General features: G+C 34.1%; 1 protein-coding gene and 1 pseudogene across 1 annotated transcript; one reads left to right on the top strand and one right to left on the bottom strand.

Moving 5' to 3' along the window:
- Positions 1-4,084, top strand: part of LOC115994228 — a 90,062-nt pseudogene extending 85,978 nt beyond the window's left edge.
- An 8,838-nt stretch (positions 4,085-12,922) lies between these two features.
- On the bottom strand, positions 12,923-25,389 carry LOC115994237 (glycine-rich cell wall structural protein 1.0-like). Its single transcript, XM_031118303.1, has 5 exons — positions 25,357-25,389; positions 25,133-25,262; positions 13,399-13,521; positions 13,123-13,305; positions 12,923-13,077 (listed from the first exon to the last, which is right to left on the bottom strand). Exons 1-5 carry the CDS (start codon positions 25,387-25,389, stop codon positions 12,923-12,925), a joined length of 624 nt encoding a protein of 207 aa, XP_030974163.1.
- Positions 25,390-25,921: the final 532 nt, after the last annotated feature.

Here is a 25,921-nt window from a genome sequence, read left to right on the forward strand (position 1 = left end):
CTTTCATTTTATTAGATTGTGTAATTTATGCTTGTTGAGGAACACCCTAAAAAAAATTCTTGGAGATACCACTTACAATTATGTTCATAGTTTTTCTTTGCGTATTGAACATGTTTATTAGTTAGCATCTAAAAGCTTCCTCTATTGCCAAGGTTTTTGTTTTTTGTTTTTTTGAAATATGAGATGAACTTGAATGGAAATCCTGTTAAGTTTGGTTGCTTAAACTTCAATGAATATTGCTTGATTTTCGCTTCAAACTTAGAATGAAATCTTCTTCTTTATCATCATTATCAGAAAATAGCATAGCCATTATAAGAACTCAAAATTGGGCTTCTTTACAATGCTTGATTTTCTCTGAGATCACCATTAGATCAATTTTCCAACCAGTGTTTTTCGTGTGCCAAATGTCATATCCACAGAATACAACTAGCTATCATTTCTATAAAGTCATTTTTTCGCCAATAAGAAGTTATAGTAAAACCCTATGTGTAGGATAGCTAGTAATCTTTGATCAACTAGTAGTTGACTTAAGCGTGGGAGAATCAGTAATTAATCTTCTTAGATGTTAGTTTTTAAAAGGGTGCACGTATTCTTTTCCAATTCAACTAATACTCTCACTCTGGTGCCTAGATTTTTATGGGCATGTTTGGTAATGTTGTTCTAGTAATACTGTATGTATTTTTTGAAAATATGTATGGGTGAAAAAGTGTGTGAAAATACGTGTAAGTTGTTTAAAAACTGAAAACTATTGTTTAATTTGAGGTACCAACCACCCCCATATGTATCTCATCTTGTAATTGGATGAAACAACCGGATATTATTTTAAAACTTGTAGTAGTTGCATTGGTTAGTACATCAAACTTTTGCATTATGACCTGTCATTCCTCTCTCTAGTGTTAAGGAACTTCAATCTGCCATCTGATTTGAATTCTATAGTTATAACCCAATAATTTTGACTTAGTCCATGTGTCCACAAAATCTTGGAAAGTTTTTTCTTCATGTCTTTAGTTATAACCCTAGATCTCTTATTCAACCATCAGAGACTTTACCAGTTAAGCTAACTGGAATCCATATATGGTATTAGTATCTTATCTAGGCATTTATACAAATATACAATTATAACTATTAGTTTATTAGAATGACCCATAAGAGCATCCATAGCAGTGGAGCAAAAAATATAGCTATTTGGCACCTACAAAAGTCACTTTATCTATTTTACCTCTTCAGATCCCACAACAATGGAGCTATACTTTTAGCTATTTGATTAAAAAAATACAAATAACTCATTAAAATAATAATAATAATAATAATAATAACATCCACAAAAAAAAAAAAAAACACCAGCACAGCACAAACATCATCCACCACCACCTTCAGTCCACAGCAGGAAAGAAAAAACCACCAACCCAAATCAAAACCCAAAACATAATCACAACCTAATCCCACCATATCAACCAAAACCCAGCAAAAACCGAAAATCATCATATCAATAAAGCTTGGATTCAATCTAGAGAGAGGGCTAGAGAGAGAGAGAGAGAGAGAGAGAGAGAGAGAGAGAGAGAGAGAGAGAGAGAGAGAGAGAGAGAGGGGGAAAGAGGGGGTTAACCCACCATGGCTGACCCCCCGCTGTTGTGCTGTCACAACCAAACCCACCAGATCAACTAAAACCGAAAATCATTAGATCATTTGAGCTTGGACTCGATCTAGAGAGAGAAAATAACGGAGAGAAATATCGGTGATGGGCTTGGGGAGATCGGCGATGGGGCTTGGGGTTGGTCGGCGGAACAGATCGGCGATGAGGGAGCTGGCCGACGAGTTGAGGGAAGAGGGAGATGAGGGAGTTGGCCGGTGAGCTGGAGTATAAAAAAAATTGAGGAAGAAAGAATAAAGAAGAGAAGCTGGAGAGAGAGAGAGAGAGAGAGAGAGAGAGAGAGAGAGAGAGAGAGAGAGAGAGAGAGAGAGAGAGAGAGAGAGAGAGAGAAAATAGGAAATGTTTGTTTAATGAGAGAAGAGAGAGAAGTGTAATATTTTTTTTTTAATTTTTTTTATTTTTTTAGCTTCAAGCTATAGTATGCAACTAAAAATAGCAGCTCTGAAGTTAAAATTTTTAGCTATACCTCCACTGCTGTAGAGCCATTTTTGTATTTTGGTGAAACTAAAATAGCTATATAGCCATTTAACTTCACTGTTGTGAGTGCTCTAATATAGGTAGATTGCGTGATGTATTGTATTGCAATGAAATCATAATTAATGTAACACCCCATGACCTTGTTAAAATGGTACACCCCATGACCTTGTAAAAAGGGCACAACAAATGCTACAGGTCTTTAAGAGAATTTGACACCCTTCTGTAAATGGTATATGGATATATTGTGTAATGTACTAGATATGATGCAATTGTACTTAATTGTCTACCTAACTCCATGAAGTAGTGAAATGGGAAACCTTCAAAAAAGGGAACGGCAGTGCTTACGAGCTACAATATCATAACCTTGCATAGATGGATACTTTATGTGATGCCATGTAATGTATGTGATGCAATCATGACTTGGTGGACAGCCTTTGATCTTGTAAAAGTGGCACAACAGAGATTGTAACAAAAAATTTCAAACATTTGCATGATGACTTGTTGTATTTGATACAAACATAACTAATGGGACACCCCATAACATTGTAAAAGGGATATGCCTAATGCGGAATGTCTATAACCTTGGCCAAAATGAGCTTTTACCCCTTTCTCACAAAATTTCCAACAAAATGCCCCTTGTCAGAAACTAAATTGAGAAATGCCCCTGTTTTGAAACTCGATTTTTGAAACATCGAGTTATACTGAACGTGGACTTAGAATTTTTATTTTTGAAACTCGAATTCGATGTAAAGTACTCGGGTTCAAGGAACTCGAGTTCCACTTGAATTTTTTCAAGGAACTTGAGTTCCAAATATATATATATATATATATATATATTTTTTTTTTTTAATTTTCAGTTTGCTATAACTCGATTGTCCAAAAATCGAATTTTAAATTGAAACTTGATTTTTAGAAAATTGAGCTTCAAAATAGGGGCATTTCCATAAATAGTTTTAGATATGAGGCATTTTGCTGAAATTTTTTGGCGAAAGGGGAAAATGCCCATTTTCTCCCTATGACCTTTTGTATAAATTTAACTACCTAACTATGATACATAGGAAGGTACAAAATTAGTAAGAGATTTTTAATAGAATTTAAAGCATTAATACAACCTATTTTAAAGGTTTAAAATAAAGATATCATTGTAAGGGTATCAGAATATAAAAGACTAGCTCCCTTCGTTACAATGCAAGCTTAAAGAGTAATTTTTTAGTAATTAGAGTTGAATTATTGGAAATTGGTACTCTTGGATGCTTGAGGCATTGACCTCAGGTGATTTATGCTATAGTGTTTTGCCTCATAGCCACTAGTGTGGTAGCTGATAAGCTTTACTTCTTTGGTTTGCAATCATTGGCCCAACTTGAAGACCACCAGCCCCACAATCATTTGCCACCTCCATCTCACGACCAAGAACCCCACCCCCCAAGCTATCACACATCACCTCCGCCTGAAGTTTTTAAAACACTACCACCACTAAAATTTCCACTACCTCCACTACCAAAATTTCCACTACCTCCATTGCCAAAATTTCCACCACCACCACCACCATCTCCTTCACCTCCACTGCTAAAATCTCCACCACCACCGCCTAAATCTCCAAAACCACCACAACCAAAATCTCCGCCACCACCACCACCACCACTAAAATCTCCACCACCACCACCACCCCCTCCAAAATCTCCAACACCACCAAAATATCCACCACCACCAGCACCAAAATCTCCGTCACTTCCACCACCAAAATCATCACCACCGCCACCAACTCCCTCGCTATCCCCTCCACCACCACTACAACCATCTCCATCTCCTCCACCACCAAAATCATCACCACCGCCACCATCTCCATCACCTCCACCACCAAAATCTCCAACACCACCACCACAATCTCCACCACCACCACCACCACCAAAATCTCCATCACCTCCACCACCAAAATCATCACCACCGCCACCACTCCCTCACTATCCCCTCCACCACCACCACCTCCCCACACCACCACCACCACCACCAAAAATCACCACCTCTCACCACCAAGATCCCCCACCACCACCACCACCCACTCATCACAACAACCCATCTCCATCACTTTCTCCACCAAAATCATCACGACCGCACCATCTCCATCACCTCCACCACCCAAATCTCCACCACCACCACAACCAACCAAATCTCCAGTCACCTCCACCACCAAATCATCACCACCGCAACCACTCCCTCCACTATCCCCTTCCACCACCTCCATCTCCATCCCTCCCACCACCAAATCTCCACCACCACCCACCTAATCTCCATCACCTCCACCACCCATCCTCATCACCTCCACCAACCAAACATCTCCACCACTCCACCACCAAAATCCCACCCACCACCACCACCATCTTCCATCATCCTCCACCACCCAAAATCCAATCACCACCGCCACCACCACCACCACCACCAAAATCTTCATCACCTCCACCACCAAAATCATCACCACCGCCACCACCTCCCTCACTATCCCCTCCACCACCACCACCTCCCTCACTATCCCCTCCACCACCACCAAAATCTCCATCACCTCCACCACCAAAATCATCACCACCGCTACCAACCTCCCTCACTATCCCCTCCACCACCTCATCTCCATCACCTCCACCACCAAAATCTCCGCCACCACCACCACCATCTCCATCACCTCCACCACCAAAATCATCACCACAGCCACCATCTCCATCACCTCCACCACCAAAATCATCACCACCACCACCAAAATCTCCACCACCACCACCAAAATCTCCATCACCTCCACCACCACCAAAATCATCACCACCGCCACCACCAAAATCTCCTCCACAACCTAAATTATCTCTACCACTACCACCAATAATTATCTCATAATGACAACCAATCCCCCACTAAATTATCTCTACTACTACCACCAATAATTATCTCATAAGAATAAATGCTTCCTTATTTGGATGTCGAAGTGTGGCCAAGTTTGTTATCTTTGTATTTACAAATATGTATTTTAATGAATAATGATCTCTAGTAGAGATCGTGAATCTGTGTATGAAGCACTCAATGTATCAAACTATTTGAAGCAATGTGACTTTACCATTCAAGTTCTATTTTTTTTTAATTAATTATATTGCGTGCATGAAATAATGATCTCATGTTTGTTGCAAATGATGATTAGATATTCCAGTTCATTCATGGAAAAAAATCATGAATGTCTTTGGATGGCAAAAAATGAACCGAATTTTGTTATCATTATAAAAAAAATAAATATATTAATGCATGAAAAGGTACACTTTTTTTTTTTTTGCATATAAAATGTTACTTAATATAATTCAACTTAATCTTTTATGATATATCAAAATGGAACTCTCTAGTTACCAAAAAAAAAAAAAAAAAATGGAACACTAATAAAAAAAAATTTTAAAAATTGAAACTTGATACTCATTTTTTGAAATCATCTATGATTATTTTTGCAATACATTTCACTATAATTTTCCTTTTAATGTATAAATAAATTAATGTGTTTGCTAGAATATTGATCACCTTCTATTTTGTTGCGAAATCTTTTTTTATTTTTTTATTTTTTTTATAGAAAGATTCAACCTATGACGTCTGCCCCTGACGATAGTGTATTATTATTAGACCAAGACATCAATCAGTTTTTGATATAGGCAGTGATTGAACCACAAATCTCTTATTTAACCATTAAAGACTTTACCAGTTAAACTAACTAGAACCCACATTTTGTTGTGAAATCTAGTTTTGATAACATACGATTAAAAAATATCATTTGAAGTAGAAAGTGGAAGATTAAATATAACTATAACCACTACATAAAAATTTAGTAGGCCATTATTGATTTTCTACTCCTTTACCAGCCATTAACATAATTAAAAAAAAAATTTGATAAAAAAAAAAAGTCCCATTTTCAACGGTCGTGTCTTTCCTTTACTCTTTTCCCAAATTCCGAAACTCATTCGCTCGCTCCGGTACAACCCAAAACCAAAAACCCTAATCCTATTCCAAGGTACAACCACTCTCAACGCATCTTCTTCAATTTTTTGTTTTCAAAATTCTATCTTTATTTAATTTCTTTAAAATTGCTTTTTTTTGGAAAAAGGTTGGATAATAGAGGATGTTAACTTTACTTTTCTAAAAAATGGTCATAGGTTGCTAATTATTGAGTGATTTTGTTTTTAACTGAAGTAACATAATGATAGGTAAAACGTCTCTTGTTTTGATCCCACGATAAATTATTGATTGACATTGTCCCAAAAACTTAAGTTGTTGGAAATGATAAATTTAATCATTTAACTGCATATTTTTGACACACTCTCTCCCACGTGTGTCAAATTTTAAAATGGTAGGTAGAGTGAAGGAGGCAGGGGTCGAATTCGAGATCTCCAGATTTGATACCATGTTAAATTACCAAATCTCCCAAAAGCTTAAACTGTAATGCTTTATTTATTATCACGTCTTAAAGCAAACTCTTGCTCCTTCTACGTCTCTACGGCAAACAATGTATGATTAGATGAATGGTGTTACAATGTATTTGTCAGAATGGTGCATTGATGCTAGGACAAGTCTTTTGCTCCCCCACTTTCCCTAAATGCTCTGGCTTCATGTTTATTGTGTTTACATATTGTGGTTCTTTTTTCAGGCAAGGCATCTCTGCATTGGAGTTTGACAACAAGGTGAATGCCGAGTCATAATTTTTCAACTCATGATTTCGGGATTCTAGATTTTTTTTCCCATTGAATTAGGTTATATTTCACTGTTTCTGTTTCATCTTATTTTACATACACAAAATGTCACAAACAAATAGGGGTATGCAAACACGTGGAAAATTACGCTCGTGTGTGTACATGCATAGCCATATTGCTAAAAAAAAAACAAATTGATATTACAAAATATTAGTCTTGCATGATTCCGACAAAAGGAAACTATTTTGAAATCAAGTCTAAACCCTTAATCAAGGATACGGCAAACAATGTATGATTAGATGAATGGTGTTACAATGTATTTGTCAGAATGGTGCATTGATGCTAGGACAAGTCTTTTGCTCCCCCACTTTCCCTAAATGCTCTGGCTTCATGTTTATTGTGTTTACATATTGTGGTTCTTTTTTCAGGCAAGGCATCTCTGCATTGGAGTTTGACAACAAGGTGAATGCCGAGTCATAATTTTTCAACTCATGATTTCGGGATTCTAGATTTTTTTCCCCATTGAATTAGGTTATATTTCACTGTTTCTGTTTCATCTTATTTTACATACACAAAATGTCACAAACAAATAGGGGTATGCAAACACGTGGAAAATTACGCTCGTGTGTGTACATGCATAGCCATATTGCTAAAAAAAAAACAAATTGATATTACAAAATATTAGTCTTGCATGATTCCGACAAAAGGAAACTATTTTGAAATCAAGTCTAAACCCTTAATCAAGGATACGATTTGTGGTATGAGGTTGCCCCTGTGAATGGGTCAAAACTTTGTTACTCATTGTAGACTTGAAGAATTGAATGATTCGATTAAATGATTTTTTTTCCCATAGAAAACTGAGAGTTTATGAGGCTCTCAAACCATTCAAGTGAATAACTTGTTAGATTGAACAAAACTTGTGACTTCCAATTCACGAACTCTAGGGCTTTAATTTTGTGCACAAATAAATTCATATTCTGAATTCTGTTGGATGATTGTCATCAAGTTTCATGCATGCCTTTTTTAAATTTTTATCAAGAAAATTTAATATCGCTCTAACAAAATTAACCTCTCAAAGTTTTAAGTGCTCTTGGTTGTGCAATGTGTCAGCTCATGTCATGAGAATATAGCTAAACTACTATTAAATGGAGCAGTTTTTTTTGTTTGTTTTTTTTAATATATCCCTCTCTCTCTCTCTCTCTCTCTCACTCATACATTTAAGGGACTTAAGAATACTTATGCAAATGACACTTTGAGGTCATAGTCAGTGAAGCCCGTTCTAATCATTATTCTCTTCTAGATATAGGCTGAGTCTTGCATTGCCACGTTCAACCTAGGGTGTTCCCAGGAACACCCTGAACTAAAAAAAAAAAAAAAAAAAATTAAGATCACCCTCAATCAAAATTAGGAACACCCTCAAATTAAAAAATAATATATATATATAATATATATTTGTTCTACATTCAAGCAAAAAAAAAAAAAAAAAAAAGCCCAAAAAAAATTTGAACTAAGATCTGAAAAAAAAAAAAAAAAAAATTGTATCAAAGCAAGCAGCAAGCCCACAGATTCTCAAAAAAAAAAAACTATAGCTGGCAAGCCCAACATCGGATGACGACGCAATATTTTTGCAAGATTTTTATGACAAAAAATTGAAAAAATCTTGCATTTTTGTTGTTTCTAACTGAGGTTGAGAAGGAGGGAGAGGAAGAGATTTGTCAGGAAGAGAATGAAGAGACTGAGAATGGTGGAGAGGAAGAGACTTGCGAGAGAAAAAAAAGAGATAGGAAAGAGAGAGGAGCTCTAAACGTGTAGATGAGAGATGATTAGTTAGGAACTGGAAAGGTATAAGTCAAGGCATTGGGAAAGTAATAGAAGTTTAAATGTGTGGATGAGAACCATTCTAGACAAGAGTGAAAAAGGAAAAAGGAAAGAAAAAAAGAGAAGATAAGGATGAGAGAATTAAAAAATGGTGGAAAGGAAAAAAATCATGGAAAAACCGGATTGGGCTTGGGCAATTTAGGAATTTGTAATTTCATTTTATCAAGTAATTTCCCATGATGTCACTTTCTCTTCTGATACTCATTGATTGATATATATATATATATATATATAGCTTGAGTCAAATTAGATTATTTGCATTATTGTTTCTTAAAAAAAGATTATCTGCAAGGGGGTGTGTGCTAGTGCAACTAATAAATAATAATTTAATTAATCAATAATTAATTGGGAGAAGCAACTAATAAATAATAAATAATAATTTAATTAAGTAATACATTATAAAAGACAAAAAAATTAAATTATTTAGGCTTAACAACAATTAATAATTTTATAATTAATGAAACAACAATATAACAAATTATAGTTTATAAAAGACAAACAAATTAAAGAAACAACTAAAAAAAAATAATTAATAATTTTATTAATATTTCAAATGAACTTATAGTTTATTGTTTTTTTTTTTTTTTAGAATTATGGACAAATATTTGATGAGAAAACCACGTGGAAGGCAATTGTAAACTTTATATATTTGCGTGTTTTTTTATTGTTGTTGTTGTCAATATACAAATCTTTCATTTTATTAGATTGTGTAATTTATGCTTGTTGAGGAACACCCTAAAAAAAATTCTTGGAGGCACCGCTTACAATTATGTTCATAGTTTTTCTTTGCGTATTGAACATGTTTATTAGTTAGCATCTAAAAGATTCCTCTATTGCCAAGGTTTTTGTTTTTGTTTTTTGTTTTCCTGAAATATGAGATGAACTTGAATGGAAATCCTGTTAAGTTTGGTTGCTTAAACTTCAATGAAATATTGCTTGATTTTCGCTTCAAACTTAGAATGAAATCTTCTTCTTTATCATCATTGTCAGAAAATAGCATAGCCTTTATAAGAACTCAAAATTGGCCTTCTTTACAATGCTTGATTTTCTCTGAGATCACCATTAGATCAATTTTCCAACCAGTGTTTTTCGTGTGCCAAATGTCATATCCACGGAATACAACTAGCTATCATTTCTATAAAGTCATTTTTTTCCCCAATAAGAAGTCATAGTAAAACCCTATGTGTAGGATAGCTAGTAATTTTTGATCAACTAGTAGTTGAATTAAGCATGGGAGAATCAGTAATTAATCTTCTTAGATGTTAGTTTTTATAAGGGTGCACGTATTCTTTTCCAATTCAGCTAATACTCTCACTTTGGTGTCTAGATTTTTATGGGCATGTTTGGTAATGTTGTTCAAGTAACGTTGTATGTATTTTTTGAAAATATATGTGGGTGAAAAAGTGTGTGAAAATACGTGTAAGTTGTTTAAAAACTGAAAACTGTTGTTTAATTTGAGGTACCAATCACCCCCATATGTATCTTGTCTTTTAATTTGACGAAACAACTGGATATTATTTTAAAACTTGTAGCAGTTGCATTGCTTAGTACATCAAACTTTTGCATTATGACCTGTCATTCCTCTCTCTAGTGTTATGGAATTTCAATCTGCCATCTGATTTGAATTCTATAGTTATAACCCAATAATTTTGACTTAGTCCATGCGTCCACAAAATCTTGGAAAGTTTTTTCTTCATGTCTTTAGTTATAACTCTAGATCTCTTATTCAACCATCAGAAACTTTATCAGTTGAGCTAACTGGAATCCACATATGGTATTGGTATCTTATCTAGGCATTTATACAAATATACAATTATAACTATTAGTTTGTTAGAATGACCCATAGGAGCATCCACAGCAGTGGAGCAAAAAATATAGCTATTTGACACCTACAAAAGTCACTTTATCTATTTTACCTCTTCACACCCCACAACAATGGAGCTATACTTTTAGCTATTTGATTAAAAAAATACAAATAACTCATTAAAATAATAATAATAACATCCACAGAAAAAAAAAAAAAAAAAATACCAGCACAGCACAAACATCATCCACCACCACCTCCAGTCCACAACAGGAAAGAAAAAACCACCAACCCAAATCAAAACCCAATCACAAACCCAAAACATAATCACGACCTGAACCCACCATATCAATCAAAACCCAGCAAAAATCGAAAATCATCAAATCAATAAAGCTTGGATTCAATCTAGAGAGAGGGCTAGAGAGAGAGAGAGAGAGAGAGAGAGAGAGATAGAGAGAAAGAGAGGGTTAACCCGCCATGGCTAACCCCCCGCTGTTGTGTTGTCACAACCAAACCCACCAGATAACTAAAACCGAAAATCATTAGATCATTTGAGCTTGGACTCGATCTAGAGAGACAAAATGACGGAGAGAAATATCAGCGATGGGGCTTGGGGAGATCGGCGATGGGGCTTAGGGTTGGTCGGCGGAACAGATCGGCGATGAGGGAGCTGGTCGGCGAGTTGAGGGATGAGAGAGATGAGGGAGTTGGCCGGTGAGCTAGAGTATAAAAAAAAATTAAGGAAGAAAGAAGAAAGAAGAGAAGCTGGAGAGAGAGAGAGAGTAAAAATAGGAAATATTTGTTTAATGAGAGAAGAGAGAGAAGTGTAATATTTTTTTTTTATTTTTTTAGCTTCAAGCTACAGTATGTAGCTAAAAATAGCTGCGTCCAGTAGCTCTAAAGCTAAAATTTTTAGCTATACCTCCACTGCTGTAGAGCCATTTTTGTATTTTGGTGAAGCTAAAATAGCCATATAGCCATTTAACTTCATTGTTGTGAGTGCTCTAATATTGGTAGATTGCGTGATGTATTGTATTGCAATGAAATCATAATTAATGTAACACCCCATGACCTTGTTAAAAGGGTACACCCCATGACCTTGTCAAAAGGGCACAACAAATGCTACATGTCATCAAGAGAATTTGACACCCTTCTGTAAATGGTATATGGATATATTGTGTAATGTACTAGATATGATGCAATTGTACTTAATGTTCTACCTAACTCCATGAAGTAGTGAAATGGGTAACCTTCAACAAAGGGAATGGCAGTGCTTACGAGCTACAATATCATAACCTTGCATAGATGGATACTTTATGTGATGCCATGTAATGTATGTGATGCAATCATGACTTGGTGGACAGCCTTTGATCTTGTAAAAGTGGCACAACAGAGCTTGTAACAAAAAATTTCAAACATTTGCATGATGACTTGTTGTATGTGATACAAACATAACTAATGGGACACCCCATAACATTGTAAAAGGGATATGCCTAATGCAGAATGTCTATAACCTTGGCCAAAATGGGCTTTTACCCCTTTCTCACAAGATTTCCAAAAAAATGCCCCATGTCAGAAACTAAGTAGGGAAATGCCCCTGTTTTGAAACACGATTTTCTAAAAATCTAGTTTCAAATGTAAAACTCAATTTTTGGAACATTGAGTTATACCGAACGTGGACTTAGAAATTTTTTTTTTTGAGACTCAAATTCCATGTAAAGTACTCAAGTTCATGGAACTCGAGTTCCACTTGAATTTTTTAAAGGAACTTGAGTTCCATATATATATATATATATATATATATATATATATTTTTTTTTTAAAAAAAAAAAATTTCAGTTTGCTATAACTCGATTGTCCAAAAATCGAGTTTTAAATTGAAACTCGATTTTTAGAAAATCAAGTTTCAAAATAGGGGCATTTCCATAAATAGTTTTAGATATGGGGCATTCTGCTGAAATTTTTTAGCGAAAGGGAAAAATGCCCATTTTCTCCCTATAACCTTTTGTATAAATTTAACTACCTAACTATGATATATAGGAAGGTACAAAATTAGTAAGAGATTTTTAATAGAATTTAAAGCATTAATACAACCTATTTTAAAGGTTTAAAATAAAGATATCATTGTAAGGGTATCAGGATATAAAAGACTAGCTCCCTTCGTTACAATGCAAGCTTAAAGAGTAATTTTTTAGTAATTAGAGTTGAATTATTGGAAATGGGTACTCTTGGATGCTTGAGGCATTGGCCTCAAGTGATTTATGCTATAGTGTTTTGCCTCATAGCCACTAATGTGGTAGCTGATAAGCTTTACTTCTTTGGTTTGCAACCATTGGCCCAACATGAAGACCACCAACCCCACAATCATTTGCCACCTCCATCTCACGACCAAGAACCCCACCCCCCAAGCTATCACACATCACCTCTGCCTGAAGTTTTTAAAACACTACGACCACTAAAATTTCCACTACCTCCATTGCCAAAATTTCCACTACCTCCACCAAAATCTCCACCACCACCACCACTATCTCCTTCACCTCCACTGCTAAAATCTCCACCACCACCGCCTAAATCTCCACAACCACCACAACCAAAATCTTTGCCACCATCACCACCACCAAAATCTCCACCACCCCCAAAATATCCACCACCACCAACACCAAAATCTCCATCACCTCCACCACCAAAATCATCACCACCGCCACCAACTCCCTCACTATCCCCTCCACCACCACCACAACCATCTCCATCTCCTACACTACCAAAATCATCACCACCGCCACCATCTCCATCACCTCCACCATGAAAATCTCCACCACCACCACCACCAAAATATCTACCACCACCACCACCATCTCCACCACCACCACCACCAAAATCGCCATCACCTCCACCACCAAAATCATCACCACCGCCACCAACTCCCTCACTATTCCCTCCACCACCTCCATCTCCATCACCTCCACCACCACAACCAAAATCTCCACCACCAGCACCACCACCATCACCATCTCCATCACCTCCACCACCAAAATCATCTCCACCACCACCACCACCACCACCACCATCTCCATCACCTCCACCACCAAAATCATTGAGCAAACTTACACCTTATTTTAAGCTGTAATGTGTGAATACAACAACTCTATCTAAATTTAATACTACTAATGATCATTTTTTTTTTCTAATTTTTAATAAGATAGAACGTGTGGTGATTTTTATTTTATTTATTTTTTAAGAATGATCATTTTCTTTTCTAATTTTTAATAAGATAGAACGTGTGGTGATTTTTATTTTATTTATTTATTAAGAAACATGCGGTGATTTTTATTGAGTATATGTAATTTTTTTTTTTAAATTTTATAATTCATTAATATTAGATCCTTAGTATTTTCCACTCATTAACTCACTTGACATAAAGATTAAAAAACTTAAGTAGACACATGGCACATGCTTAAGTGGATAATTATGGTGTAGTCCCCACATAAATTTAGACATGTGCAAAATTGGATTATAATTTCAAATTCTAATTCAACTTTCTTTAAGTTTTACCTATTAATATATATATATATATATATATATATATATATGACTTATAAATTTGAATTTTTTTTAGTCATATGATTATGTTTTTCAGGGTTTATTATATTGGACTCCTCATTTTCTACACTAAATTAACTAATTTAGCACAAAAATTTAGATTAGATAAAACACGTGACGCAAAATTAAACTCTAATTAAAATTCAATTTTTATACTAAATTAACTCATTTGGCACAAAATTCTAAATTTAGATTAGACGAGACACGTAGCGCAAAATTAGATTCTAATTGAATTTCAATTTGAAAATTAATTAGATTTTCTCTCTGCTTTACCTATTATTATATATATAGATATAGATTACCAAATCTTCCAAAAGCCTAAACTGTATCGCTTTACTTAATATCACATCTTAAAGCAAACTCTTGCTCCTTTTACAGTTCTACTGTAAACAATGTATGATTAGATGAATGGTGTTACAATGTATTTGTCAGAGTGGTGCATTGATGCTAGGACATGTCTTTTGCTCCCCCACTTTCCCTATATGCTCTGGTTTCATGTTTATTGTGTTTACATATTGTGGTCCTTTTTTCAGGTAAGGCATCTCTGCATTGGAGTTTGACAACAAGGTGAATGCCTAGTCATAATTTTTCAACTCATGATTTCTAGATTCTAGATTTTTTTTTGCCCCCCATCCCACAAATGTCACAAACAATGTGTATTCACACATGTGGAAAAATAGGCGCGTGTGTATGTGCATAGCTATATTGCTAAAAAAAAAAAAAAAACACAAATTGATATTACAAAAGATTAGTCCTGCATGATTCCGACAAAAGGAAACTATTTTGAAATCAAGTCTAAACCCTTAATCAAGGATATGATTCCTGGTATGAGGTTGCCCCTGTGAATGGGTGAAAACTTTGTTACTCATTGTAGACTTGAAGAATTGAATGATTCGATTAAATGATTTTTTTTCCCATAGAAAACTGAGAGTTTATGAGGCTCCCAAACCATTCAAGTGAATAACTTGTTAGATTGAACAAAACTTGTGGCTTCCAATTCACGCACTCTAGGGCTTTAATTTTGTGCACAAATAAATTCATATTCTGAATTCTGTTGGATGATTGTCATCAAGTTTCATGCATGCCTTTTTAAAATTTTTATCAAGAAAATTTAATATTGCTCTAACAAAATTAAACTCTAAAAGTTTTAAGTGCTCTTAGTTATGCTATGTCTCAGCTCATGTCATGAGAATATAGCTAAACTACTATTAAATGGAGCAGTTTTTTTGTTTGTTTGTTTTAATATATCCCTCTCTCTCTCTCTCTCTCTCTCTCTCTCTCTCTCTCTCTCTCTCTCTCTCTCTCTCTCTCATATAATGAACTTAAGAATACTTATGTAAATGACACTTTGAGGTCATGGTCAGTGAAGCCCCTTCTAATCATTATTCTCTTCTAGATATCACTACAAAAAAAAGGTTCTATGGCCACGTTTTTAAAACACGGCTATATGTCAAGAAAACGTGGCTATAGCCTATAGCCGGTTTTTTTAGGCCGCTTTTTCTCATGTGACCTAAAACCTGTGACTATAGGACTGATGGGCCTGTGGCCGCACTTTTTCAAATGCGGCCTAAGACCAGGCCTATAGCCCCGTTTAAAACGTGGCCTAAGGTGAAAGCTGTAGCCGCATTTAAAACGCGGCCTAAGACCAGAACCTTAGGCCGCGTTTTAAACATGGCTATAGCTTTCACCTTAGGCCACGTTTCAACCGTGGCGATAGGTCCTAGTCTTGGGCCACGTTTGAAAAGTGCGACCATAGGATCCTTGTTGACAACTATAGGTGAAAGCTATAGCCATAGGCTGAGTCTTGCATTGGTACTTTTATTTATATTTAATTTACTTGTTTTTAGCTTGGGGATTTCACCTTTTTATCTCTTATTCACTTTATTTAAGGGGATATATTTGGTATCAGTGACAAAATCAGGGTGTTTAACAGTACATGATTTTGAAGCTCTTTATTGCCATGGTAATGAGTCGTTGCCAAAGTGACTTCCTGCACTGCTACTTGCTATACTGTTTCCCTCACTTGGCAAGTATCTTGTTTTGAGTTTTGACTAAGGCAAATGGAGGCTTATTTAGGCTATGGACAGATTTACTGTGAATTATTTAACATGATTGAAGCACACTTGCTCTTAAACTAAAATCCAATGGCGACATATAAGTATTACTACAATACTTCGGCTTTACATGACTTGATTTGATTTTTATCTTTTAATATAGGAAAAAGAAAATAATATTTAATCTTTAGGGTCCGTTTGGATACAGCTGAAAACTGAAAACTGAAACTGAAAACTGAAAAACACTGTAGCGAAATAATTTTTAAATGTGTGAATAGTATCGTGGGACCCATTTTTAATGAAAAAGTTGCTGAAAAGTGAAATTTGTGGGTCCGTGAACAGTACACGATGTGCTGTGATTGGTCCAAAAAAATTTGAAAAGTCAAAGTTTGCGGCTACTGTTCATTGAACAGTAGCCGCAACACCCAAAACGCGTGAAAAAAAAAAAAAAAAAAAAAAGCAAAATGGAAAAACGCAAACGCAGGATTGGGCAGAAAACGCCCAATCCAAACGCACTCTTAGTATTATTAGTGTTTGTGGTTATGTTATGCAATATTGGGTAACTGGTTAGAGTAAGATTATTGATTTTTTGTTTTGCTTCTCACGTGCTAAATGTGCATGTTTAATTGTCGATTTAGTGACTTCGATGTGAATGCTCTTTTCCTTCTGTGAAAATTTGTAAAAGCTAGAAACTTACATACACATATATGCTGCCTTTAGAAATTGAAAATGAAAGCACCATTTGTTCTGGAAGCAATATTATATTCCAGTATCGTTACATGTTTGAAGGTTGCATGTTCAAGCCCCACCGGGACTATTTTCTCATTTATTCAACAAAAAAAAGGCAACAATTTAAGTGGCGGTGCCACGTTCAACCCAGGATGTTCCTAGGAACATTTTGAATTGAAAAAAAAAAATTATATATAATAATTAATTTTTTTTTATTTGTTTACCCTTAAAAAAAAAAATTAAGAACACCCTCAATCAAAATTAGGAACACCCTCAAATTATATATATATATATATATATATATATATATATTTGAACTACTTTCAAAAAAAAAACCTAAAAAAAAAAAATTTGAACTAAATTCTGAAGAAAAAAAATGTAACAGAGCAAGTGGCAAGCCCACGGATTCTCAAAAAAAAAAAAAAAAACAACAGACGGCAAGCCCAACATCAAGCCCAACATCGGATGACGACGTAATGTTTCTGCAAGATTTTTATGACAAAACATTGAAAAAATCTTGCATTTTTGTTGTTTGTAACTGAGGCTGAGAAGGAGGGCGAGGAAGAGATTTGTTAGGAAGAGAATGAGGAGACTGAGAAGGGTAGAGAGGAAGAGACTTGCGAGAGAGAAAAAAAAAAAAGATAGGAAAGAGAGAGAACCTCTGAACGTGTAGATGATTGATTAGTTAGGAATTGGGAAGGTATAAGTCAAGGCATTGGGAAAGTAAGAGAAGTTTAAATGTGTGGATGAGAACCATTCTAGACAAGGGTAAAAAAAGGAAAAAAAAATCGGATTGGGCTTGGGTAATTAAGGGATTTATAATTTCCTTTTATCAAGTAATTTCCCATCATGTCACTTTCTCTTCTGATACTTATTGATTGATATATATATATATATATATATATATATATATATATATAGCTTGAGTCAAATTAGATTATCTGCATTATTGTTTCTCAAAAAAAGATTATCTACACAAGGGGTGTGTGCTAGTGCAACTAATAAACAATAATTTAATTAATCAATAATTAATTGGGAGAAGCAACTAATAAATAATAATTAATAATTTAATTAACCAATACATTATAAAAGACAAACAAATTAAATTATTTAGGCTAAACAACAATTAATAATTTTATAATTAATGAAACAGCAATATAACAAATTATAGTTTATAAAAGACAAACAAATTAAAGAAACAACTAAACAAAAATAATTAATAATGTTATTAATATTTCAAATGAACTTATAGTTTATTGTTTATTCTTTTGCTAGAATTATGGACAAATATTTGATGAAAAAACCACGTAGAATTTTAAACTTTATGTATTTGCGTGTTTGTTTATTGTTATTGTTGTCAATTTACAAATCTTTCTTTTTATTAGATTGTGTAATTTATGCTTATTAAGGAACACCCTGAAAAAAAATTCTTGAAGCCGCCACTTACAATTATGTTCATAGTTTTTCTTTGTGTATTGAACATGTTTGTCAGTTAGCATCTAAAAGCTTCCTCTATTGCCAAGGTTTTTTTTTTTTTTTTTTTTTTTTCCTGAAATATGAGATGAGCTTGAATGGAAATCCTGTTAAGTTTGTTTGCTTAAACTTCAATGAAATATTGCTTGATTTTCACTTCAAACATAGAATGAAATCTTCTTCTTTATCATCATTGTCAGAAATTAGCATAGCCATTATAAGAACTCAAAATTGTGCTTCTTTACGATGCTTGATTTTCTCTGAGATCACCATTAGATCAATTTTTCAACCAGTGTTTTTGTGTGCCAAATGTTATATCCATGGAATACCGCTAGCTATCATTTCTATAAAGTCATTTTTTTCCCCAATAAAAAGTCATAGTAAAACCCTATGTGTAGGATAACTAGTAATCTTTGATCAACTGGTAGTTGACTTATGCGTGGGAGAGTCAGTAATTAATCTTCTTAGATGTTAGTTTTTAAAATGGTGAACGTATTCTTTTCCAATTCAGCTAATACTCTCACTTCGGTGGCCAGATTTTTATGGGCCTATTTGGTAATATTGTTCTAGTAACATTATTTGTATTTTTTAAAAATATGTGTGGGTGAAAAAGTGTGTGAAAATACGTGTAAGTTGCTTAAAAACTGAAAATTGTTGTTTAATATCTGGTACCAATCACCCCATATGTATCATGTTTTGTAATTGGACGATACAACTGGATATTATTTTAAAACTTGTAGCAGTTGCATTGCTTAGTACATCAAACTTTTGCACTATGACCTGTCGTTCCTCTCTCTAGTGTTATGGAATTTCAATCTGCCGTCTGATTTGAATTCTATAGTTATAACCCAATAATTTTGACTTAGTCCACGCGTCCACAAAATCTTGGAAAGTTTTTTCTTCATGTCTTTAGTTTCTTATAGAACGGCAGTATATCTATCCCCGAAGGTATTATTTATGTATTTTGACATATCATAACTCATATAAATTTTGGTTACTATCTCTTTGTGGTGTACTTTAAGAAGAAACATAATCTTTCGTTATATTAGCTATTTCTTTTTTACTTTTTAACAAAAATCCCTGGTAGGCTTAAGGAAGATGAAGCTAAACATTTAATGCACCTCTATTTACATAAACAACTTGATGGTGTCCGCTGGAATTGTGCTAACCAAGATGAGGTATGGATTCAACTGTGCTTCTTTTCACTGATATACATTTAGGAGTGTTATATATATATATATATATATATATATATATATATTATGGATGCTACATTCCAGAGCCAGATATCTTGCACTAGAATGTCACTGTGCTTGCATTAACGCTAAAAGCTTGTGGCATTGGAGTTCACATTTCAACCTTTGCGCTAGTGATATGCTTGTTGATGGAAATTTCACTGTAGTATATGAATACATCACATGTTTTTACCGATGATTGAAATTTTCACAATGCTTCCCTGCTATCAACCTGACTTTAGAAATTTTATCCATAAAAAAATATCATTTAGGAATTTCTTTTCAATGAGTTGGTAAATCTTTTAATGGATGGTTGTTATCTCTATGATTTGAATAATCTTATATTTTAAGTCTATAAATGCAATGTTGATCTCTTTTACTCTTTTGTGAAGTAGGCTAATTAGTTACCTTATTGAGAAGAGACCTTAATGAGGACTTCATAACTTTTTCTCTTCCTACTTTTTCTTAGATTATTATATTTCTAACCTTCAACTGTACGCGACATTTCAGCTCAACTCAACTACACCTCAGTCACTATTAATTTGGGGGTTATCTCTATGGATCCTTTTTCCAATTAATTGGAGACTGCCATTTGTATCTTTCTGTCATTTGATTAATATCCTCTCACCACCTCTTTTTATATGTGTCGTGAGTTGGTATCTGTGTCCTAGTTGATGCATTAAGTTTGGCTTCATAAGTACACACTTATCACAATTGTCCTTGTCTTTAGACTTTTTTTCAGTTTCCACTACCTTAATTAAATAAGTTTTAGGCCAGCATGCATTTAACATTAAGATGATTGGAATTTCAGAGGCTATTACTAATTTTGTAATTGCCATTTCCATTTTCCTAAGATGCTAAAATTTCTTTGCATTTTCTATCTTGTAAGGATCAGGTTTGTAACACTGTTGTGTCGTGGTTACGCTTCTACTATATCAATTTTAGTTTTTTAGTGGTCAAATGACTCAAATCTTCATCATCAATTTAGGTTATTCTCTTCCTTTCTCATTCTTAGTTCCCTTGTCATTCATCAACGCTCAAAAGCGTTATCCTTGAATTATTTTGTACTTTCAAGGCCTTTTTATGTTCAATATTTTGAGAAATGAAAATAGAATCTAAACTTCTACTTTCATGCTTAGCCAACAATTATTATGTACTGTTTGTAGTGAATAATTAGTTATGAGTGTTGGGCTTATCATTTCCTTAGTGCCATGAATGATATTTCTTACTTGGAATTGAAAGGAACATATGCTCTCTATGATGCTTATAGTTTGAAAATATCAATCATTTTGTAAAATGCATCTGCTGTTTGGGTTGATTAACTGTCTTGTAATTGTTTGTATGTCTTAATTTCCTCATGGAATTTTAACTTTAATATATATCCAATTTGTTCACATCTTTAAGTTGCTTGCACATCCATGAAACGTAATGAAGTTCTTATTTTGGCATTGGATATGTCTCTTTTGAACCAGTTGAAGTCTTCTCTTATTATCTTATATCTTCTGTGTTTTTACCACAAAACTCTCTCCAGAATCATAAATTCTAACTAACTTCAATAGGCATTTAATTTCTTGTGTTCTCTATTTTCCCATTGCACTATCATTGAAACCTTATCCATTGTAGATTACTTAATAAGCTGATTACTTATGGTGTGTAAATTATCCAACCCGTTTTTTGTTCGAAGGTAACATATACCCCACACTCCACGCTACATGCATAATTGTAATTTTTTTTTGAAGACAACATAGGGGACTCAATTCGACTTGCAATTTTAGGTTGGCTTAAACCTTTGGTAGTGGTTCTTTGCAAGTATTTGATGGCTCCCTTAAAGAAAAGAAAAAAAAAAAAAAAATTATGTCACCTTTCTTCCTTCTTTACTTGAGTTTCATTATAGAACATCCTAATTTTCAAAATATATGATGAAAATGTTTATTCATTGCCCTTTGTTGATGCAGGTATTAAGAACAAGACATACTGTCACTGCTCATGTGTCTGATAGTCATAAAGGTCTATCTGATATAGCTTTTACTTCAATTGATCATTCAAGGTTGGTAAAAGAGGGTGACTTAAGAGAAGACAATTTTCTTGCTACACCTGGATGATGGACTTATGAGAGAAAAAGCTTATAGCAAATTTGTAGGGGAATAGTTCTAATCATGAGGTCCAAACATGCAACTCAACATATGTCTCTTTCGATCTTAATGTTTACATAGATTTTAACTCTCCTGTTAGAATTAGAGCAGGGAATTTACAAGTCAGATGGATAATGGTATGTGTTTTCTTATCATGTGATTTGGTCTTTAATTTCAAAACATAGATCCTATGATATCTGAAGACTGCTTTTGTGAATGAAGTGTATAGAGAAATTTTAATTTTTTTATGATTATGTAATTTTCATTGCAAATACATATTAGTGCAGAATCACTTGTTAGAATACAGTAAACAGTTTTTGTTATGCCATAAGATCTGGTTTGGCAGGACTTTACTCTAAGGTATGTTTCTGCCCTGTTCTTCGGTGCTTTATTGTCTATTATTGAAACCATGTACTAAGCTCTTTAAACTAAATCGTTCTCTCTCTCTCCATAGATCGGCACCGTGGGGATTTATTCTTGTGGGTTGTGGCTGTTCATTTCACTCTTGCGGCTATTCTTTTAGCTTTTGGTTGGGTTTCATGCTGATGAAGGAGTTGATATGGAATTTTTTGTTGTTGTTGATCTGACTCTTTTATTTGTGTTTGTTTCTGAAGAAAAATTTTGTTTTGTGGGCAAAATAATCAACCGGTTCATGCCATTACATAATAGCTTGTAGAAACAAAATAATAATAACTAACCGCTAACTCATGCAATGCCTGAAAACTTACTTGTTTGCATGGTTGACTAAAATAATTTTATGAAATATTAAATTGATAATGAAACTATAACATTCCATAAATTGCTCATATCTGACTTGAATTTGTGTTATAATTTGATGAAGACGTCAAAGCTTAAAATATTAGCGAATTGGAAGATTCATTGCCTAGGAATTGTTGAAACTAAAAAATATATATAAGGCTACACAATAGAGAAATATAAGAGAAAAATTAGTTATCTTCAAAAGAATAACCCATGGTATAGTTGTTGAAATCTGCCAAACATGTTCAGATACTGCCAAAACTAATGCAAAAAGTTAGATGTTAAAGCTTCCATAATGCCAAAAAATAATTTTAAAAATTTAGAAGATTCTAAACCTAGAATTATTGAAACAATTGAAAAAATATATGACAAAAGAGAAATATAAGAGAAAGATGTCATTGAAATATGCCAGACAGTTTTAGATAATGCAAAAAATAAACCCAAAAATTTAGATGAAGTTAAAGAATTAGAAAATTCAGTGCTTACAAATTATTGAAACAAAATATAAACAAAAAAAAAAGTAACTACACAGAGAAATATAAAAAAAGATGTTCTACCCTTAAAAGAATAATCCATTGCTATAATTGTTGATGAAATCTACAAGAAAATTTCAAATGTAATAAAAAATTAACCAAAAAGTTAGCAGTTAAAACACAATGGAATTATTTAGATGAACCAATCTACTCGTGGGTTGAACCTAGCGCCAAGTTTACCCTAGGATAATAACTTGTTGTTGAGACTTAAGATCAAATTATATACATAATATATATTACGAAGGAGTATGATAAACTTAGAACTACAAGCTAATAGAATTTATTAGTATCATGGCATTGTAAATCTATTCCAAAAAGCCGTATGTATACACCCCCCCCCCCCCAAAAAAAAAAAAAAAAAAGTTTGATATATACACAGTATTAACGTAGAGTTCAAGAATTTTAAAGTATTTGATTTTTACTTGGACTCTTTTTAAGTTGAGAATGTATTTATATATACGTGGTTAGTTGGTGGTTTTTTTTTTTTTTTTTTTTTTTTTTTTTTTTTTTAAATCTAGTTGAAGAAATTAAAAAATAAAATAAATTATAATGAGGTGTAAAAAAGTTAAATAATTTTGTTTTTTTAAAATAATAATAATAATGTGGTAAGCTTTGGAGAGGCTAACAAAAAATCAAAGGTTTCAGTTTTATGATAATAATAATAATAATAATTTTAGGGATTTATTCTAAGTTTTTTAAAGATTTTTTAAGTTATTTAATTACAAATAATAGATAAACCCATATGCTATGTTTTTATTGGATCAATTGCCACGTAGATAGTCATATGAGGCATTTCATAGACATGTAAGCAAGAAATAGAAAGAGGGTCTACCAATCAAAACGGCATATAATGTTGGAGACACAAATCCAAATTCTGAAACATTAGGAAGAAAAATTTAAAGACCCCTAAATTTTAGGGGCGTGTTTGCACTGTAACCTAAATAGATTGCGTAATATATTGTGATACAACCATAACTATTAGAATGCCCCATGAGCCATGACCTTGTAAAAGGGGCACAATGTAGCTTGTAAGACAAAATACCACACCTTTGTATATATAGGTAGATTGTGTGATGAATTGTATGTGATGAAGTCATAATTAATGGAACACCCTTGACCTTGTAAAAGGCGGCAAGCCTCATGACCCATAAAAGGTACAACTTAATATTATACCCTCCATGAACTTGTAAAAGAGGTAAACCAAACAACCTTGTAAAAAGGGAACGGCGGGGCTTGCAAGCTAGGATACTCTACCCTTGCATATATGGATAAATTGCATGGTGCCATGCAATGTATGTGATGCAATCATAACCTATGGAATATCCTTTTGACTAGTAAATGTGGCACAACAGAGCTTTTAAGATAAAATACAATACCTTTGCATGTATGGGTCGATTGTGTGATGCACTTGCTTTATGTGATACAAACACAACTAATGGGACATCTCATAACCTATTAAAAGGAGCATGCCCTATAACCTTTTGTATTAATTTGACTACCTAGCTAGGACACATAGGAAATTAAAAACAAAAATTTAATGAAATTTAAAGCATTCTTATTTTCTATTTTAGAGGATTAAAATAAAGATATCACTGTCAATGAATTTGTATATAAAGGATCAGCTCCCATTATTACCATGCAAGCTTAAGGACTAACTTTCTAGTGATTAAAGTTGGATTGCTAGAAATGGGTGCCCTTGGAAACTCGAGGCATTGGCCTCACATGATTTATGCTATAGCATTTTGCCTCATTGCCAATAATGTGGTAGCTGATAAGCTTTACTTTTTTGGTTTGCAATCACAAACTCATGATGAAGACCATCAACCCCCAAAACATTTGTCACCACCACCTCACGGCAAAGAATCCTACCCCTCAAGTGATCAAAAGACAATTCCTTCTATATTTCCATTTATTCCACCCTTACCATTCTTGCCGCCAAATTTTCCATTCCCACGGCCAAGATCTCCACCCCCTCCACTGCCACGCTCGACATCACCTCCACCTCCAAAATCTCCACCACCACCACCCTCACCATCTCCTCCACCACCACCTCCACCACCACCACCACCCTCACCATCTCCTCCACCACCACCACCGCCACCCTCACCATCTCCTCCACCACCGCCGCCACCCTCACCACCACCTCCACCACCGCCGCCGCCCTCACCACCTCCACCACCGCCGCCACCCTCACCACCTCCTCCACCGCCATCCTCAACTCCTCCACCCCGGACATCCTTGGCATCAACTCAACCTTGAAAATCTCCACCACCGCCAAAATCTCCACCGCCACCACCACAATCACTTTGTGCTTCACCTATGTACTGCTACCTCTAAATGGTTATTATGCTTAAGGTCTACCATTGTCTCTGTTTAAATATTTTATAAGAATAAATGCTTCTCTTTGGAAGTCAAGTGTGGCAAATTTGTTATCTTTGTATTTTTAAATATGCATCCTTATAGAATAATGAAGGTCTCTAGTATAGATCTTTGGTGAATCATGTGTATGAAGCACTCAATTTATCAAACTATATTAAGCGATGTGAGTTTATAATCCAAGTTCTAAAAAATTTATATTAATTGTATTGTATGTATGAAATAATGATCTTATGGTTATTGCAAATGACGACCTGATATTCCGGTTTATTCATGGAAAAATTCATGAACTTGAATTTGGAAGGCCATAACATGAACAATATCTTTTATCATTAAAAAAGAAGGAATATATAATAACATTTTTAAGTAAAATAAATAGTTCACTTATTCAGTATTAATAAAAAAAAAAAAGTATGTATAAAATTTTCTTAATACATTTCAACTCAATCATTTATGATATATCAAAATGGAACTTGATACTCTTTTGAATGCTGAAATCATCTATGATTAATTTGTACTA

The sequence above is a fragment of the Quercus lobata genome, chromosome 1 (genome assembly GCF_001633185.2).
Source record: "Quercus lobata isolate SW786 chromosome 1, ValleyOak3.0 Primary Assembly, whole genome shotgun sequence".
Classification (NCBI taxonomy): Eukaryota; Viridiplantae; Streptophyta; class Magnoliopsida; order Fagales; family Fagaceae; genus Quercus; species Quercus lobata.

Excerpts from the sequence above, each read along its gene's own strand:
- LOC115994237 (XM_031118303.1), bottom strand. The coding sequence starts at position 25,389 with ATGGTAGACCTTAAGCATAATAACCATTTAGAG. Across the intron at positions 13,306-13,398 it reads TGATGATTTTGGTGGTGGAG|GTGATGGAGATGGTGGCGGT; the intron begins GTGATGGCGATT and ends TTCATGGTGGAG. Across the intron at positions 13,078-13,122 it reads TGGTGGAGATTTTGGTGGTG|GCGGTGGTGGTGGAGATTTT; the intron begins GTGATGGTGGCA and ends GTGGAGATTTAG.